Raw genomic sequence first — 20,779 nt, forward strand, 5'->3', positions numbered from 1 at the left:
ATAGAAATGTCGCACCTGAATTGGCATCTTTTTATTGGATATCTTTTAATATCATTGGTTCTTGCTTATAAGTGAACGAGACTAAAAGCAGCAGAGGAGAAGATTTTCAGTTAATAATGACTAAAATTTCAGCCCTTTCCTCTCACAAAACTTCTGGAAAAGGCGTATGTCTTCCCAAAATGGCTTGTGAAATAACTTTATACACCTTTTTTCCACCCACCATTTCTCACTCTTTTGCAAGTACACCAATTCTCTTTCAGCCTATTGTTAGTTGTTTCTTGTGTTCTTCTCTTCTTCACTCTCTCTCCTATATTCCCATCAGTCTCTGAAAGACTCTCATTCTTTTTCTGAAGGCCTTTATAGCGACATGTGTTTTTTTTTTTTTTTTGCACTGGCTTGTTTTAATATGCAGTGTGTGTCAGAGTGGCATTTCTTATATTTGTTGCCAGTCAGTGTGTGGGTGTCTGGACAGGGAACCAGACAGACTATGAACTTAGTGGAATCAGGACAAATGAGTCATTTTCCGTTGATAATGATGATTATTATGATTATAAACATGATAAAGACACTTCCTCACAGGAGGATGATTATGATGGTAATGAATACAGTCTGAAGATATCATATTGAGTTATAATGTTATCCATGATTGTGATAAACAATTGGGACAGGTCAGACAGTTGTCCTGGTGAGTTATGCATACACCGGTTGTGATTTTATGTGCCCAACCCAAGTTAGAATCGGGCCTGGTGTGATTTAAATTGTGTAATGTTGCTATTGCTTTAATCACATGCATTCAGTCCAGAAGCACAATTAGTATACAGTGTTTTGTCTAAATGTGTGATATTTAGCAGCATGGAAATAAATTACGGTGGTCTGGATTACTCAAAGAAAAGAGCTACAGGCATCTCTGTCTCTCTCTCTTTCTCTCTCACTCACACATATATTGTTTGCCTTAGCTCTAGATTACCCTCAGGCAAACACTGTGAACTTTAGGCCTGCCCACACTGATTTCCTCTAACACTTCTTCCTATTGATAGAGTGTTTTGTTCAACACCTGCCAATGGGACTCAGAATGGAGGAGCTTTGCTTATATACTGTGCAGACAGTCTTCGTGGATTGATACATACATTAATAGTAATAAAAAATATAAAAATAATAATCATTCTGTTTTTACCTAAACACTCAATCCAGATGTGAATCGTAAGGAATTCTGATTCCACTTTATGACTTTGGGGCCAGATTGACAGAATTCGTCTTAATGGATTATTCCGGGTTCAAGCATTTGTGACATAATACTGATTACCACAATCATTTATTTTGACCCTCGTTTTCTTAAAAAAAAAAAGCACAAATCTGAGTTCTTGTGAAGCACTTACTATGGAAGTGAATGGGGCCAATCTGTAAACGTTAAAATACTATTTCAAAAGGACATAAACAATATGTGTGTTAACATGATTTTAGTGTGATAACATTGCTTACTGACCTATTCTGTGTAAAGATATATCCAATTGTACAACTTTGTTGCCATGACAACAAACCCTAAAACTCTAAAATGACTGTAAAAATGACAATTCAAACAGAAGTATTAATGTAAGTGCTTTTATAAAATTAGAAGCTTCATATTTCTGTCTTTAAACCCTCAAAAAATTGGCCCCATTCTCTTCCATTGTAAGTGACCCACTCTAACCTTGATTTTTGCTTGTTTTTTTAACCGAAGGAGGGACGAGTTACAATTATTTTTGTGGTAATTAACATTATGCCACATATATTGCCAACCAGGGCTGGACTGGAAATCTGGCATACCGGGCATTTTTCCAGTGGGCCGACACACTTTGGGGCCGATCGGGGTGGACTGGCAACTGGGAGAACCGAGCGAGCAAGTGGGTCAGCCGCAATAAGTTAAAATGAGCCACCGATGCAGAATGGACCACAAAAAGGTGCCGGGATGTGCAGAAAAGGACAGCAAACAACTGTTTCAACTAGATAAACTATTTGGATCAATTGACATGTAAAATCCCAGGCCGATTTCTCTTCCCAGTCCAGCCCTGCTGCCAACTGAGCTTAACTTGTACTGAACCAGGAATATTCCTTTAAGAAAAAAAAAATATTGTTGCTCAATGTTTCTAAGTGCGTAATAGAAAAATATAAACATTTCAAAAGGAATATTTTGGGTTCAATACAAGTTAAGGCCAAACGGCAGCATTTGTAGCATAATTTTGATATTTTTATAGTTAGGCACTTACAATGGAAGTGACTGGGGGCCAATTTTTGGAGGGTTTAAATGCTGAAATGTGACACTTATAATTTAATAAACCACTTACATTAATCCTATTACAATTTGTGTATTATTTGAGCTGTAAAGTTGTTTAAATCTTAATTTTTATGTTCGTTTTAGGGTTTAAAGTATTAGGTCATCAAGGCAGCAACGTTTTAAAATTGGATATAACTTTTTACTCTCACTAAAATCAAGTTATCAAACATATTGTACATGTATATTGTATACGAGTATTTTAACATTTACGGATTTGCCCATTGACTTCCATTGTACTGTATATCTATAAGTCAAAATTGATTTTTGTGGTAATCAGTTTCACAAATGCTGTCGATTGAGCTTAACTTCTATTGAACCCAGAGCATTCCTGTAAAGGTAAAATGTGTCATTTCTACACCCTTAGTGGCACCAAACAGCATTACAAATATAATGATTGTTTCCAAGCCTGTTTTCAAGGTTCACCCTGGTCTTCCATTGTTCAGGTAACACCCCTTTAGGATGTGTAAAAAGTGCCTCTTAGCATCAGTGTTTTCACTTTTCAGGGACATCAACTCACGAATGGCCTACTTAAAGTTGTCTCTGCATATTAAAGGTGCTGAAAGCGATTTTAGCCATTCTAGAAGTTCCACAAGCTGTCAAGCTGAGCCGTTGGATTAGACACATTTTTGTTTGCTGTTTACAGAGTCTAGAGCTGTCACAGATACATGTGTGATATCTTTCAGGGAGTAGTAAAAATGTTTGCTTAACTTTACATGAAAAAAAATTGCTTACAGCATCTTTAAGCTGGAATAGCAAAAAATATTTTAACAGAAGAAATTACACACCGCTCCTTTAACATATAAATAAGGTTTCTGGAGACTGTGTTCCTGTATAGTACCAGAAGTTGAATTTGTGCAAGAAACATGCCCCACTTTTATGCAATTACTCTTATAAAAATCTGACTTCCCTTGATAATTCTCGTGGAAATAATCTTGTTGTACCTTACAATAACAATAAAGACCTTGGATCATGATTTCAAGGGAAGAAAACTACCTTACATTGACAGATAAATAAATAGGTCTTTGTTACAAATGTACGTTTTTCTCTTTTAAGGCTCCACAATACCTGCAATCGCCAGTGTTTTAAAGCTTAATTAGGCTGTTGATTCTGTCTTAGAGACCCTCTCATCTCTCCGTAGGGCTTTTTTTAAATGTAGTTACGCATTTATTTTCTGTTCTCCCCAGGCCTTAGATGCTATTAGAGAAATGTTCTTCGCCACTGACAGAAATGGTCGCTCTCAGCAGTTTGTTGTGTGTCCAAAAGGCTTTTAAATGTAGAATTGAAAGATGGCTAGTAATGCATTTTTCAAGCCCTGTAATATTTTTCTTGTTACAGTGAAACCTTTGATTCTTTGATGTGCCGCTTTTTTGCTATGTACTTCAGATCATCTGGAGTCTTTTAAGTGTTTGTCTCAAAAGATAATTTGACAAAAATTGAAACGCTCAACTAGAACAACAAATGTACTGCTTAGTCATTCTTAGAATAGTCTTGCATGGCTAGACTTTTGACTGTCAGTACAAAGTCTGGTCCACATTGCAGATTATTCTGGTCAAGAACTGCCCATTTAGACAGGAAGAGAGCATATGACTGACATGGAAAGCGACCAACCACAGTTTGTTTAGTTAATGCACTTCCAGCCACGCAAGTTGGATTTTGTATATTGTTGCATTCCAAAATGTGTCCAACCGCAGTACATGTTGCATTCTCACCTTTAGCCACAAGGGGCACTATAGCAGACATTTATTTAAACTGTCCACTTACAGTGAGTCAAAGACAGGTTGATGAGAATATTGATGAGAAAGCAAAGTAAAGTCAATATACAGTGGCAAGAAAAAGTATGTGAAACCTTTTGAAATTAGCTGGTTTTCTGCATTAATTGGTCATAAAATAGGATCCCATCTTCATCAAAATCACAAGAATAGACAAAACACAATGTGCTTAAGTGAACAACACACAAACAGTGAACTCTTGGATTTAATAACTGGTCGATCCTCCTTTTGCCAGCAATAACCTCAACCAAACATTTCCTGTAGCGGCGGATTTGACCTGTTCAGAAGGAATTTTTGACCATTCTTTCTTACAGAAATGCTTCTGTTCAGCCATATTCTTAGGATGTATGGTGTAAACGGCTCTCTTGAGGTCATTCCACGGCATCTCTTTTGGGTTAAGGTCTGGACTCAGACTGGGACACTCCAAAAGGTGGATTTTCTTTTTTTAAAGTCATTCTTTAGTGGATTTACCTTGATTTTTAGGGTCATTGTCCTGCTACATCACCCAGCTTCTACTGAGCTTCAGCTGGCACACACCCACCCTGACATTATTCTGTTGGGTATCTTGATAAATTATCTCTTGATGATGGCAAGCGGTCTAGACCCAGAAGCAGCAAAGCAGCCCCAAATCATGATGCTCTTTCCACCATACTTCACTGTTGAGATGATGTTTTCATGTTGGGATCCAGTGCCTTTTTTAAGCTATACGTTGTGCTGCGTGTTCTTCCCAAACAATTAAACCTTAGATTCAGTCCATGAACAGTCCAAACGTTTTCCCAGTAGAGTTGTTGAACATTATGGTGGTCTTTAGCAAACTTCAGGTGCGCAGCAAGGTTTTTGTTGGACAGCAGCATCTTCCTTCGTGGTGTACTGCCATGGACATCATGCCTGTTAAATCGTTTCTTTATAGTAGACTCATAAACAGAGATGTTAACCAGTTCCAATGATTCCTTCAAGTCTTTAGCTGTAACTTTAGGGTTCTTTTTTACCTCATTGAGCATTCTGCAGTGTGCCCTTTGAGTCATCTTGGCTGGATGGCCACTTCTACAGAGAGTAGCCACATTACTAAATCATCTCCATTCATAGACAGTTTGTCTAACTTTTGAAAGATGAATATCTAAGCTCTTCGAGATAACTTTGAAACCAATGGCGGGCCGTGCATTAAAATTCTAGCAATTCAATGGCCAAACGCTTCAATCAACATACATGTTCTCATGTAATCTGAAACAGATTATGCAACAATAATAGACCTGCAGCGCAAGTCAACTACTGTGGTATAATTTCAGATAAACCCACCCCTTTGATTGGTCAAGACTAAATCTTAGCATTATAGGATGCTGCTCAAATCGAGCTAGTTTTTGTCCAAACAAAAATGTTAAAGCTAAATTAAGTCTCCCAGGCTTGAAGAATAATTTCATAGAGATAATCTTCTTCATTTATTTATTCAAAACTGAGCTTTCTTCAATAGAATGTACATGCCCTAACTTCACAATTACTCAATATTAGGCTTCCTTGATCCTTCTGCTGGTGCCAAATCATCATGATGACATTTTATTTTTCACAGGCAATTAAACGGGTGCTCAGATCTCTAAATGACCCAGTTACTTTAATAGATGAACAGATTTGTGAAGGCATCTTTCAGCATGTGTGCATACAGAAAGACCTTTCCAGAAAAGCCCCTCATCAGACAAGTTGAAAGCCATTGCTGTCAGACTGATGATATTTGAGAATTTTAATTAGTCAGAGTGCGTACGAAGCCCCATACGCAACAAGATGTGATGCACTGTGTGTTCTGACACCTTTCTGTCATGGCCAGCATTTTTTCAGGTATTTGTGCTACAGTAGCTCTTCTGTGGGATTGGACCAGATGGGCTAGCCTTCAATAACCGGTTTACCGGTTGTCCTTCCTTGAACCACTTTTCGTAGGTACTCAATACTGCATCCCGGGAACACCCCAACAAGACCTGCCATTTTTAAGATGCTCTGATGCATGTCAAAGTCACTTGCTGCCTAGTATATCCCACCCCTTGACAGGTGCCATTGTAACAAGATAATAAATGTTATTCACTTCACCTGTCAATGGTTTTAATATTGTGGCTGATCAGTGTGAGTACATATAATATGATTTCAACTTATTTTTTTATTTTTATTAAATACTGTTGTATTGACGAATTCCTAAGTTCCACAATTCAGAGAAGTTGTTACAATGCAAATCGGTGAGTTAGCAGTGCATTCAAAAAGCCCTTCATTTTTTTTCACATTTTATGTTATCCTTATGCTAATTCTTTTTTTTTTTCACATCAATCTAAAATCCAGATTTTGATAACTTTGCAAATGTATTAAAATCGAAAATTGATGTGTAAAAAAAAAATGAAATATCTCATTGATATAAGTATTCAGACCCTTTGCTAGGACACTTGAAATTTAGCTCAGGTGCATCCCATTTCTCTGGATTATATTTGAGATGTTTCTACACTTTGACTGGAGTCAACTTGTGCAACATTAAATTGATTTGACATTATTTGGAAAGGCACATACCTTTTTATTTAAGATCTCACAGCTGAAAATGCAAAAACCAAGCCATGAGGTCAACGGAACTGCCTGCACAGCTCAAAAACAGGATTGTGTTGAGGCACAGATCTGGGGAAGGCTACAAAAAAATGTAGACTGCATAAAATGCATAAATAAATGGAAGAAGTTTGGAGCAACAAAGTCTCTTACTAAAGCTGGCCGCAGGCCAAACTGAGCAATCAGGGAGAAGGGCCTTGGTCACTCTGTTTTAGTTCCAGAGATCATGTGTGGAGTTGGGAGAAACTTGCAGAGGGACAACCATCACTGCAAACACTCCACCGAACTGGGCTTTATGGCAGAGTGGCAAGAAGCCTCTCCTCAGTGCAAGACACATCAAAAAAACACCTAAAGGACTGTGAGAAACAAGATTCTCTGATCTGATGAAATGAAGATTGAACTGTTTGGCTTCAATTCAAAGTGTCATGTCTGGAGGAAACCAGGGACTGCTCATCACCTGCGCAATACCATCCCAACGGTGAAGCGTGGTGGAGGAAGCATCATTGTGGTGTTTTTCAGCAGCAGGGACTGGGGGACTGGTCAGGGTTAAAGGAAAGCTGAACACGGCAAAACACAGAGATATTCTTAATGAAAATCTGGAAAACCACTCAGGACCTCACACTAGGCTGAAGATTCACCTTCTAACAGGACAATGACCCTAAGCACTCAGCCAAGACAACGCAAGAGTGGCTTAGGGACAACTCTCTCTCTCTCTCTCTCTCTCTCTCTCTCTCTCTCTCTCTATATATATGTAAAATGTAATAGATTAGATACACCAAATTAGAACCACTATTACCTTCAAGTCAACATCAACAATATTTAATCCAATAGAAGGTGTAACTAGGCCTAGAATTTAATATTAATAATGTATCAGTTACAAATTAAAAACAGAGGAATTTTTACAGTGGCCTTTTTGCCATCACATTTGAAATTCGAGGGCATTTGTGTGCGTGTGTGTGTGTGTGTGTGTTTCATTTGCATTTTTGCCCCAAGTTCCTATTCAGTTCTCACCCTTTGAACATATCCCTGTCCCAAATGGTGCACTCGATGTGTACCTACAGTCTTGTGGACTTGTGATGACCACCATATTCAAGTGTTCGTGAAATCCTAGCAACAGTGGGGCGTAGTATTTGTGGCTCCTATGCATCTTCGATGAGCCCTTTTGCCAAGCCCTACTGATGCAGTCTCCACAGCAGACTACTACCCGACAGTCTATGCAGCATTGTGGGCTTAGGGTTCCATTTGAAACCGAGCCCTTGATTCCTTGTGTCATGTAATGCCTGCCATGAACAGGCTGGCGAGATTCGTACAGAAGAAAAGCTTATCTTTCAAATCTCTCCTTCTCTGTCTCTCTTTTTCAGTGCAGTGTATTACATTTTAGGAATGTTTTGGTTTTCTCTTTTGTGAGACTCTGTGATTATTTATGGGCCACAGTTGGGTGCCAAGAGTGACGGCTTGGTGTCTGTGCAGATATTTAATGTTTCAATGCGGGAAAATGCTGGTCATAACAGTGAGACACATCCCCAGCTTCTGTCGTGACCATTTGTGTGCATCCTTAAATGTGCTTTATCCATGTATAATTTCATATGCATACACACTTTACATGTTGCGAGAATATTAAGAACAACATGTAATGGTGGCATGATTTTGTCTAATGCCCTTCATTGTGTTTAACGCCATTAAGTGTGGGGAAAAAGTGTGTTTTTGAGAGAGAGGAAAATAAATATATTGGCAACACATCATAATTTAAATGTTTTAAATGTTGTGTTCTGTTTGACGCATTTATCTCTCATTCTATCGCATACGATTTCCCCAACTCCTCCTCCATTCTGCATCCCTCACTTACTGTAGAATTTGTGAATCACTCAGAAACTTTGCTGGAGGATGTGATAATGTTAAGAGAGAATGAGCGATATGGAGACTCATTAGGTTGATTCTTGGGTTAAGAGCTCTGCTCGCGGCGCTTCGGGCTGGTAGTATTAGACCAAACTTGTCGGTTTTGGAGTCTGAGAATGTGAGTGCTGTCTTGTAATTCTCCTATTAAAAGCCAATCTTTGGGAATGGAGCTCCTAAATGCTTTGAAATGGCACACACGGGCAGGCAGCCGTGATAAAAGTGGCCTGTGCTCAAACCAGACTAATTTAATATAATGATCTCCTCTCAATCTCTTTCCCTCCCTGTTTTTACTCATTCTCACTTTGTCTGTGTCTTTATCTTCGTCTGTTATCCCTCTCTCTCATTTTTCCTGCTTTTCACAACAGATTTTCCTTGTAATTTTTGTTCACTTTGCTTAAATTTCACTTCTTATTTTACATGCTATCCACCTTTATTATTTTTCTTTGATCTATCCCTCTCATAGTATCATATTTGACTGCTTTCTCTTCTTTTTGGCCCAGTTTATACCTGATATTATAGCTGAAGTGTGTTATTTTTGTGCTTCTTGATCAACCAGTCGAAATATAAAAAAAATAGTGACATCTCTCTCTTTGTCCTCAGACAGCACTGCTAGTATCATCGCCAGACGGCGGCGATTCCATAGACTGACCCAGGACCTCTACGAGCTGCCGGTAGTGGTGTGGGATGATGGGGAACCTGTTCTGAGCAGCACTGGGACCCTCACACTCAGAGTGTGTTCCTGTCAGAAAGGCACCAGACTCAAGATCTGCCAGAACGATGCATTTCTCTCGTCTGCAGGACTTAGCACAGGCGCTCTAATAGCCATTCTGCTCTGTGTGCTTATCTTACTAGGTGAGTTCAACTTGTAATTGATGCCTCAATATTTGCATATCTATAGCATTTAATCTTTAGTCAGTGCCCCCATTGTCTTTTTTTAATCAAACTGTTTTAAAGAAATATGAGCTCTATGAATCCCATTCACACCTGGTTTTAAAGATGTGTCTCGGGTGATCTGATCACAAATGGTCAGGCGAGACACATCGCTGTTTACACCTGCTCACTTAAATGCGTCTTTTGTAACCACTTGTGTTCGAACACTTGTGTGGAGGGGTCTCTGATTTCACGATGACATACTTCTGTCACTATTTTATTGTGTTACTGCATGATTTTAAAGAGCAACAAAGTCAGAAAAGACAAAGAAAGAGCAAAAAAAAATGTCTCCTAGATGCAGCTCAAATTGAATCTCAGCACAAACGCAACATTTCGAGCAAATGTTTCCATTATTTTAGTGGATTTCCTATGCTAACCAGACTAGAAGATATGTGTGCTTTTTAGGGCTATTGTATTGTTAGGGTATTGACTCAGATTTACTTATTAGATTCCATTCCATGCTCTCGATTCAGTTCAATTTGGATTTCAATTCAATTCGATATAGGTTCACATGGGTATATTACAGCTATGTAGGGAATTTGGTTGATGCAAATGTAAACGGTACTGATTAAAGTGCACGCATAGCTCCACCATCATGTGTAGGAGCAGTATGTGTGAGCTAGGAATTAAAGTAAACTGTCCTTATTCTACATTATTATGTAAGGAAATTTATAATGGAATTTGTCATGTTTGACAAGCATTATAAATTATATAAATGACAACTAACTATATTGATTATTTGTCTGAATAAAATTCTCCACCATTCAATTTGTAATACAACATCTTGTTGTATCTGCTCACAATTTATACTGTAAGGAATTAGCTTTAATAAGGTAATTATGATTAATTCACTTATTGGAGTAATATTATTCTTACGGCTTATAGAAAATAATATTACACATATTTAAAGCACAGCTTTGAAGCAAAATCTTTTAAAGAGAGGGATGAGATTATTTATCAAAATATACCATATTATCTTTGAATACAAACAAACTGTATTGCTATTCTAAACATAAATCTAAATTAACACACACAACATGAAACAGGTTGGTGAGTAGTGACAGAATGTGAAGTAAATGATCAATACAGTGAAAATGAAATGTATGGAGTCTGTTGACAATGCCTTAAAAACCATTTATCCTTCTTTGAGTCTAAATCGATTAGCAATCATATTACCCAAAGAATTTAACTAATACACCAGCACTTTGAGCAAAAGTCTGGAGATGTACTTTCGTGTCATTGCGTTTCCTTGCATTGCGTTTCCTTTGTTGCTTGGTTTGTTGGCTCTTTGTAGAAAGTTCGTTATGTTGATGTTTTGGACTCTGTTATGATTGCGGATAATTATTGTCTGGATGAAGCAAGGCCTTCTGCAAGGAGGACTCGTGACTCCCGTTGGGTATGTGAACTGTAGAGCAGAGAGTGGGAGGCTTCCTCAGGACTTTTGGTGACCCGATTTTTCCTTGGACTCTACATGGAACGGAGGATCTGGTATATGCAAGAGATGCTTCCAAATGGAGCGTTGCAAGAGCGAAGTTCAGCAGAATAGGAAGATCAAGAGAGAGAAGAAGAAGAAGAGGCAGTTGTTCCTTGGGTAGGAACATTTTTAATTGAAATTGGCCACACCCCAAAGGTGTCATGGGCCAATCAGATCTGACTTTCCAGAGTCACATGGTCAACTGGGCTGTCCTTTTCAAAAGTTGATTTATGATCCTTCATGGAGGATTCTTACAAACTCCCGCTCAAAAATGGTGCATATTTAATCATTTACTTTTATATCTTGAAAACACTACAAGAGACATGACATTCGTTGTCATCAACATTCTCAACGTAAACAAGCAAGCATTTACATAATAAATATGACATTTTTTTGAATATTATACGTGTAAGTAACAAAACATGAAAATCCCTGGTTACAAATCATACTGGTTAATTCATTAGTTTTACAACATGGGTAATACATTACACGTTATGAGAAACCTGATTGTTGAGGTATAATATCCAGATGAACCTTGAAGTTTCCATACACGATTAAAGATTATAATCAACGATTTGTTAGTTAGAAGTGATTACAAATTACTACACGTATTTTAAAAAGGTACATCAGGCTATAATCATTAATTTGTCAGTTATAAAGGTGATCACAGGCCAGAGTCATTTATAGAATTATCTAGCAAGGCTAGATATGGTGTATATTCTGTGGGTCCATGTGGTCTCTGCTGAGCTAAGAGAGAATGTCCTTGGATTCTGCAGAGAGGGAGAAACAGATGTCCCTGTTTTAGGTCCATGTTGATTTCGGGCCTTGGGACTGCCTTCACGAGTCTCCGTTTCCTGATATGGTTGTGGATTTGTTCATTTAAAGTCATAAGGTTTACTTGGCCATTTGGTCTTACCAAGGGTTTACGTTTTTGGAACAAAGAAGGATCTTCTTTACTGGTCAGCTCTGTCATTACAAACCCTAATTTGAGATTAAACAGGCATGGGAGAGACGGTCTTGATCGACAACTGACTGTAGAGAACAGAAAGGGTTTTAAAATAGACATTATTCAATGACAAATGAGTCATTTGTATCTCGTATTTGGACAAAAATTACATGGAACAACTTTCACTCTCATCGTTTATGAGTAAAATGTAAACATTTACCAGCCAGTTGCCAAATATATACATTTTAGTCGCATAGCACGAAATTCAAATGCAAGTGATTTCCTCATATTGTAGTAGAGGGTTGTGCATAGAGTAAAAGATCAATCTTGGGATTTAAGAATCGATATTGAGATCGTGTGATGGATCATCTGGGCCTGGGTAGCTCAGCGAGTATTGACGCTTCCAACCACCCCGTGAGTCGCAAGTTCAAATGCTGAGAGAATCCAGCCAGGTCTCCTGAGCAACCAAATTGGTCCAGTTGCTAGGGAGGGTAGAGTCATATGGGGTAACCTCCTCATGGTCGCGATTAGGGTTTCTCACTCTGAAGGGGGTGCGTAGTAATTTGTGCATGGATCGCGGAGAGTAGTATGAGCCTCCACATGCTGGGAGTCTCTGCGGTGTCATGCACAACGAGCCACGTGATAAGATGCGTGGATTGATGGTCTCAGAAGCAGAGGCAACTGAGACTTGTCCTCCACCACCTGGATTGAGCTGAGAAACCACTACGAGGACCTACTTAGTAGTGGGAATTGGGCATTCCAGATTGAGGAGAAAAAAGAATAAAAAATTAAATGAAAAAAGATCACGATGGATCAGAAAATCTGTATTTTTTTCCACCCCAAATGCTTGTCATCTGTGTCGCTACAGTTTGATATCACACACTAAAGAAGTTCTTTGAAGTTCTCATGCTTGTGTATGTACTTTCTTTTTCAAATTTTCAGATCGGATGGTTATTTCCTTTTAAAACCTCACATAACTGGCAAAGTTTAAGCGCAGTGGTTGATTGACAGGTGAGGGGTGGCACTTCACTGCTGTCCGAGACGCATTCAAGAAAGATAGCATTTACACTTCAAAATGCGTTGTAATCACGTGTTTTTGACTATCTCTGTGTGTTTTTTGTAATCCAATCTCATAATGTTTTAGACCTAGTTTAGACCTTTATTTAGGGCTGACCACTTGGGATTGGATCACCCGAAGTTTGCGATGCATTTATTGTCTATAATGTGACACATTATGTCCATATGAAACATAATATTTAGTAGGAAATTATGTAAGGCGGGACTTAATTTATCTAAAAAAAAAAAAACAGAGCAATATTATTAGATTTAGCAACCATTTTGTTTTCCAAATTTACCTAAATAACTATTTTATGACAATTTTGTAATTTTTGTATACATTTGTTGTTCAATAAATCTAAATCTGAAATATAAATCTATATTTTCTAAATATAATTTTTTATATATATATATATATATATATATATATATATATATATATATATATATTTAAATTAAATAGTTACAAATAATAAGTAGTTTAAAATAGTTTTTCAATTAGTTAATTTAATAAGTGTATAAAAATGGGAAAACATAAAAATAGGGTGGGATTTTATCCACAATAAAGACCAATATTATTAGATTTATATACAAACAAAGTTTAATTTGTCTAGATCAAATGTTTCTAGATATAATAATTAGTAGTTTAAAATATGTAATTTCATTTAAAGTGTTTAAATAATGAGACAAAAAAATAGAAAATGGTTAAGGTAAATCTGACAAAATGTGGGCATTTTTCAGACATTGTAGTATTTTTACAGGCATATCAGATGCAGAAATATAAATTGTTTATGAAGAAAAAATATATAAATCAGAATATAACATTTTAAACCATTGGTCTGTTTTTGGCTTAAATCTCTAATACCTTAAATAAAAATTTTCTGTTTTGAAATCTCAAATTTCTGCCGTCACATTAATTATCATGTGAAAGACAAACCTATTCTTCTTCGACTCTTGTCCATTTAAGAGCATTACAAGTTTAGTATTCACAGCAGGCATCCAGTATTAATTGTCATAATGACAGCTGATCCGGCTCTGTTTAACTCCTGACTTTTAATCTTTAAAGTTCTAAACCAGCAGATCAAAGGGATAAGACCGGATTTATATTATTTTACTAGTCCCATTATACCAGGTTAAGAGTCATGACAGCATCAAAATTCCACAAACAGTATTGCAAAAAACTGCTTCACTGTCTCGTCTTTCTTCTCATATGTGAAATTGTTTTTATAAGTTGTTAATACATTGATATTTTACTTCTCTTTTTCTACCTAAGCATAAAAAATATGTGTGCTAGACCCTCAATTTTATATGCCTACGAATACAAATGAGATCACGTTGTACAGAAAGCACAGCAGAAAAATGTCAAGACAAAAAACTATGTATAATACAGTTGAAGACAACAGATGTGGGAAAATAGCATTGAAATTTGTTGACAAAAACTGGAGAGAGGGATGCAGGGTGAGCTGTTGACAGGCTTGTATTAAAGGTGTGAGTTCAGGAAAGTGAGTAGAATATGTTATATGCCACCTTGTAGAGGGGTTCGAAAAGGAAGGACACGGGAGCCGGTTTCACAGTCCATGTGATGAGTCAGCTTTTAATGCAGTTGCAGAATTGGCTTTTCACTCTGGCGGCCTTTTAAAGCCTGTCTCCATCGTCACTGAAACAAGACACAGGTGTTTAATGTTAACGATCACCAGGTGATGGCCCTTACCGCTTCCTCTCTCCCCAGTGAAAGACACACGACCATGTCCCACTTCATATACCCCCACCGCCTAAGTTTTCCACGGTATGGTTTCCCTGATGGTAAACCAGTGTCTTCCCCTGGGCAGTGCTCTGCTCTGCCAACAGTTGCTTCACATGTAGAGCTCCTCCCTTCCAGGTAGGACCTACCGCAGGGACTCCTTTCCATGTGTGGTACGTCCTGGTTGGTAAGTCCATGTGTAGTGCTCTCCACATGTTAACCTCCCTTCTAGCAGGATGTGGTCTCCTCGGTGTCCTTTCTCCGTGGGGGAAAAGAACACCTTCCCCGGCACGAATATATCTTGGTCCCAGCTAAGTGAATTTTCATTTTCAAAGAGGAAAAAAGAGAAAAGGTCAAAAAACTGATGCAACCTATTCCCATTGTAAGTATGTCTTGTCACCCCCTTGGGGTACGAGGGACTATGCGACTTATGTGGGGCATTGGGAAGGTTACGATGGGGCTGTGTGCACTTGTTACTAGGCATGTGGTAGCCTGCCTGCATCTGCACCACCGATCGATGTAACACAGTTCAGCTGGATGTAGCATTTTGTATAGGGACCCCTAGTTGACGTGAGTGACAGGGAACATCTTGGTTATTGTTGTAACCTCCATTTCCTGATGGAGGGAACAAGACGTTGTGTACCTCCTGCCACAACACTGAACTACCTGCTGAAATGGCCAGGACACTGTCTGGGCTCCTCAGCACAAATCTGAATTGGTGGTGCAAGCCGTCTCCTTTTATACCCGTATGTCTGGGGGAGTGGCAGGCAAATTCCACTGGCTATTGCTTATTGGCCTTTTCTCAAATATCAGAGGTGATTGGGGCTCCCAAGTTCGACTCCTTGTGTCATCACCCAGTGGTGAGGTGTCCATGGCGGCCAGTCATCTTCATAATTCCTGGGTTTCAGCACCAGTGTAGAGGGGTTGGAATAGGAAGGACACGGGAGCCGGTTTCACAGTCCACATGAGTCTACTTTTAATGCAGTTCTCTTCAGCTTCACAACAAAGTATTAGCTTTTCAGACACACATAGCATCTCTGGTCTCTCTCTTCCGGTCTGTCGCTCCGGCGGCCTTCTAAATCCCATCTCCATCGTCACTGAAATGAGACACAGGTGTTTAATGTTAGCAATCACCAGGCCCTTACCGCTTCCTCTCTCCCCAGTGACACACGACCACGTCCCGCTCCACACACCTGTAATATTACCACCTCTCTCTCTTCCTCTCTCTCATCTCCTGATCTAATCTGTTTCTTCCCTCTCTCCAGTACTGGTTGGATGGGTTAGGTCTCACCTCACGAGTGCGATGCTCTCTTCTTTTCAAAAGCGAGAGATTTTCACTTGTGTTGGGTTCGAGGCCACCTTAGTCGTGTCCGAGTCAAGTCCATGTCTTCAAACAATCGAGTCCAAGTCCAAAAGTGGCCGAGTAGGGCTCAAGACCGAGTCCGAAAGAATCTGTTCAAGAATCTGAATTAAAATTGTAAATGTATACTCAACGTCAATATTTTAAGCTTATTTTAACCCTCACAAATAAGAAAATTAATTTGTCAATATAAATGCAAAAAACTAATTATTAGTATCCTGCTGAACAAATTTCAAAGTGGTTTCAGAATGATTTTCAATTTGTCCATTCAATTTAGTTTAACATTTATATACTACAAACATTTATATACTACAGTACTACACTTCACACTTTTCAGTCCTCCTGTTGTGTACAGTTGTAGCCTACTTCCCTAAAGTCAAGATAAAATTTTTGACAAACTCACCTTGGGCTGACATTTCGTTCTTTTCACATTATATTTAGTATGGATAATAAGTGAACAGAGACATCTCCCCTAACTTGTGTTCTTCATTATATTTTCTGACTTTTTTGCCATTGAAATGCAAGTGCCAGCTTTACAGGTATCCCACAGAGGTTGTGCTACAAATACGTGACTAACTGAGTTGTACATTTTCCATCATGGTGCATTTCACCCTTCATATTAGTTTAATTGTCCTTGATACATAGTAAATTAGATTTTGTCTCGATATAGTCCACATTTTCAGTTAGAAATTACTTTGCATAGTAAGCGTAAGTGTGATAAAACATGTGTTCTATTTAATCATTTGAAGAGTTGGGGAACGTACTTTTTAAAGTGTACTTACATTATTGATATCCAAGTCCAAAAGGCTTGAGTCTGAGTCAAGTCTGAGTAAAAATGTATCCAAGTCCGTGACAAATCCATGTTCATTAAAATTAGACTCGTGACTCGGGCTCGAGTCCGAGTCCGAACTCGACTACCACAACTAAAAATTTCACTGCTCACCCGGGCAGCTGCTGGGGCTAAATATAGTTTTGAACCGCATGCTTCCTGTTGCACTAGATGGAGCTACATTCCTGCTCAAACATGGCTCTATTTGCTCCTGGTAAATTGTACTTGTTGATCAAATCTACCTCTTTCCACTCTGGTTTTGAAGATTTACTGGCTTTAATGAAGATGATTACATTGAGATAAGTAGATTCATTTGTTTGTTAGCAAACACTTAACAGAATGTGTCACTTTGTGGTGCAGCGGTTAGCACTGTCGCCTCACAGCAAGAAGGTCGTGGGTTCAAACCCTGGTTGCCCCGGCCTTTCTGTGTGGAGTTTGCATGTTCTCCCCGTGTCTGCATGGGTTCTCTTCGGGTACTCTGGCTTCCTCCCACCATCCAAAAGACATGCAGGCTAGGTTAATTGGTGTCTCCAAAAAAATTGCCGTGGATGTGGATGTGGATGTGGATGTGGATGTGGATGTGGATGTGGAGGTGAGTGTATGTCTGTCTATGTGTGGCCCTGCGATGGATTGGCGACCTGTCCAGGGTGTCCCCCGCCTTTCGCCCAATGTTAGCTGGGATAGGCTCCAGCCCCCCACGACCCTGTACACAGGATAAGCGGTTGACGATGGATGGATGGATGGATGGATGTTTACCAGTGTTGCTAAATGATTGTTACACAGTGAGAATTACACAGTGTTAGCTGTTAGTGCTCTATCGACATTCTGTCTACTGGTGAATCATGACTGTTTGTTTGCTTTTTTTATGAATTAATTAATTTATTTATTAAGATTGCACTCACAAAGAACAATTTCTAGCCAGTTTATTTATTTATTTATAGAGATTGCACTTACAATGAACAATTTGTAGCCAGTGGATTTATTTATTTAGATTGTAATCACAAAGAGCAATTTCTAGCCAGTGGATTAATTAATAAATAAATTAATTAATTATGGCCATTGAAAAGGGGTATTTATCTTGGACATGCTTGCTTTCCATTATGATCAGTGTATATTAAATATAGAACATGATACACATTCACTGAATCAACATTAGCGTTACTGAAAACAGTTGAATGAATAGTGCAGGACCAATAGAGCAACCCAGTCGGTTCTAAATGGAATTCACCACGTAAAAGTTACTTAACATATTAAAACAGTCAGGAAAAAAACAGGTAGACTAAACCAAATCTACGGAAAAAGTTGAGCGTATTTCACGACATGCAGTCATGCATTAGTCATTAATCTAATAATGTATGATAGCTGTTCAGTAAAGAACATTAACCAATAACAGTTACAATGTAAAAAAAATATTAATATTAACTGACTAGTACTTCCAGTGTCGACTAGCAGCTTCAGAACCGTTTAGTCGACTAGTCTCACACATCCCTATGTATATATATGTGTAGGCCATTGGTTGAGCCATTGTTACTATGTTGAGCTGGTTTTGATAGTGCCACAGTAACACAGTGTTTTCAGATACACCCCACCCCCCAACCCTACCATACCCTACCCTTAGAGCTGGCCATCCCTTTCACCTTTAAATATTCAACACAAGAAAATGTTTCACGTTAATTACAAGTGGCGTAGTGAAAGTTCCTTCAAAACCCTTCAGTCACTAATTGTGCATTAGTGAAAAATAATCTACACTGATGTGTGATATTGACTTCCCCAGACTCACCCTGGCTCTTTACATTCTACATTCTCTTTACATTCTAAAATCATAATTCTTATCCACAGATCTCTTGGGCCTTTATGTGTTTGCTTCTTCATGCATTGATGATGCTTCACACATGCTTCTACTGATTCCCATCTCAGCTCCTGCTGTGTGATGCATTTGCCCTGCTATAAAAGTCCCCTGGAGAAATGATTCACTGTTAATAACACAGATTAATTATTTTTAGCTAAATTTGTATTATATTTTTTCTTGAAATGATTTTTTATGAGCCTTCTACCTCTTAGCAAAATTTCCCTTGCCTCTTGATATTTAATAATGCCAGTGCAATAATATTTCATTCCTATTTATTTTATTATAAAATCCTTTCTCTTTTCTCATGTCATTTTTCCAGGGAATGATACGTGTTCAGTTTGGAGGAATAGTTGAACCAAAGATGAACATTTAATTATATTTCACTTTAAGTTTATAACATTGTCTTTTTACAATTATTTATTGATTGTGCCATTTTTATAATAATGCTGTCACTGTAACTAAATATTTTTTTCTTGTTCCTTGTAGTTATTGTGATTTTGTTCATTGCATTGCGACGGAGCAAAAAAGAGCCACTGATCATCTCCGAGGAGGACATTCGCGAGAACGTTGTGACGTACGATGATGAAGGTGGCGGGGAGGAGGACACAGAGGCCTTTGACATCATCGCTCTCCGGAACCCAGCTGCCGCCGAGGAACTTAAATTCCGTCGGGACGTCCGACCAGAGTGTGTCCAGTCTGGGTTGTCAAGGAGACCGCCCCGTTGCATTTTAGGTGACCACATTAACCCCTCATCCCTAGACATAAATGTGGAAATGGATGTAGGGGAGTTTATCAAACAGAGAATGGTGGAGGCGGATCAGGATACTAGTATACCACCCTATGATTCCTTACAAACCTACGCCTACGAGGGTCAAGGCTCACCGGCGGGCTCCATCAGCTCACTCGGATCAGCTGGTGAACATTCGGAACAGAAATACAAGTTCCTGGATGACTGGGGCCCGGAATTCCAAAAACTAGCAGAACTTTACTGTGAGGAACTTGAAACGGAGTCGGAATCAACTGAAATGGCAAATTCGGAGAAACAGACATAAATGTTTGTCGATGTTGGAAAACTGGGAACGACTAACTATTAAAAAGAAAGCTTTGCTCTTTTTCGACATCCAATCTCATCGATAAAACGAGACGCTCTCGGAATGTTACGCCGCCGTAACGGTACTGCTGTAAAGACAGACTTTATTGCAGATTTTGTTCTCTCATTTCATTTGGATGTTCGGAGCTTGGAATAACAAGACGAATGATTTTGAAAAGAAAATCTATAAAAAATAAATAAATAAAAAAATCTAATGAAAATAAGGAAAATATTTTAACTGGTGTATATTTTTTATTGCTCAATAAAGTCCTGAATTCCTGACACATGGATAAATGTGAAGTTATGCGTCACTAGTTGCTAACTTTTGTATTTCATTTTTTTCTGTTGATAATATTTTTAAGCTGGTCAAAAAACCCAGTTCAAGACCCCATTAAAGCAAAATGGGACTTGTGTGGCTTATAATCCAAATCTGTTAGCTTTGAGGCCATCAAAATGTTAGTGTACTCTTAAAAGTTGATAAAATTTGCGTATAGGCATTTAAAATTGACTTTTTCTCTTCTAGGAAAATGGAACAAAAATGTTGATGACTCATCTTGCAATGAGGAGCACATGCACATTTTTATCCAATGAAATGAATGAAAATGTCCCTCCCCCATTACCACCTGCAAGAAAGAGCAGTAACAAGAGTGTAGTTGAATATTAGGCACTTTAGTAAAATATATATATAGTTTTATTAAAAGTGCCTAATATTCTATTTACTGAAACAACTACCCACCTACACACTTTATTTCCCAACATCACAAGACTGACAGGACACTGAATGTTACCTACAGTATGTCTTCTCTACACCACTGCATCATTCAATTTTAATGTGACAGAGTCGGTTCTAAAAATCATCTTCAAAAGACATATTGACCCAGATTTGCCTTGAAGCATTTGGATTATTGCATATATACAGTTTCATAATTGCTCAGTGTTCACCTTATGAAATGGGCTCTA

The 20,779-nt window shown here is 38.4% G+C and overlaps 1 protein-coding gene across 1 annotated transcript in view; it reads left to right on the top strand.

Annotated features, from left to right (window-relative positions):
* The window catches only part of LOC127626438 (cadherin-18-like), a 139,809-nt gene extending 119,725 nt beyond the window's left edge, over positions 1 to 20,084 (top strand). Inside the window, exons 11-12 of the mRNA XM_052102208.1 lie at positions 9,145 to 9,396; positions 19,216 to 20,084. Of these exons, the coding sequence (XP_051958168.1) occupies positions 9,145 to 9,396; positions 19,216 to 19,781 (818 nt within the window). The 3' untranslated portion in view covers positions 19,782 to 20,084. The remainder of the gene's footprint in view (positions 1 to 9,144; positions 9,397 to 19,215) is intronic.
* Positions 20,085 to 20,779: the final 695 nt, after the last annotated feature.

This window comes from Xyrauchen texanus, chromosome 33, assembly GCF_025860055.1.
Source record: "Xyrauchen texanus isolate HMW12.3.18 chromosome 33, RBS_HiC_50CHRs, whole genome shotgun sequence".
NCBI lineage: Eukaryota > Metazoa > Chordata > Actinopteri > Cypriniformes > Catostomidae > Xyrauchen > Xyrauchen texanus.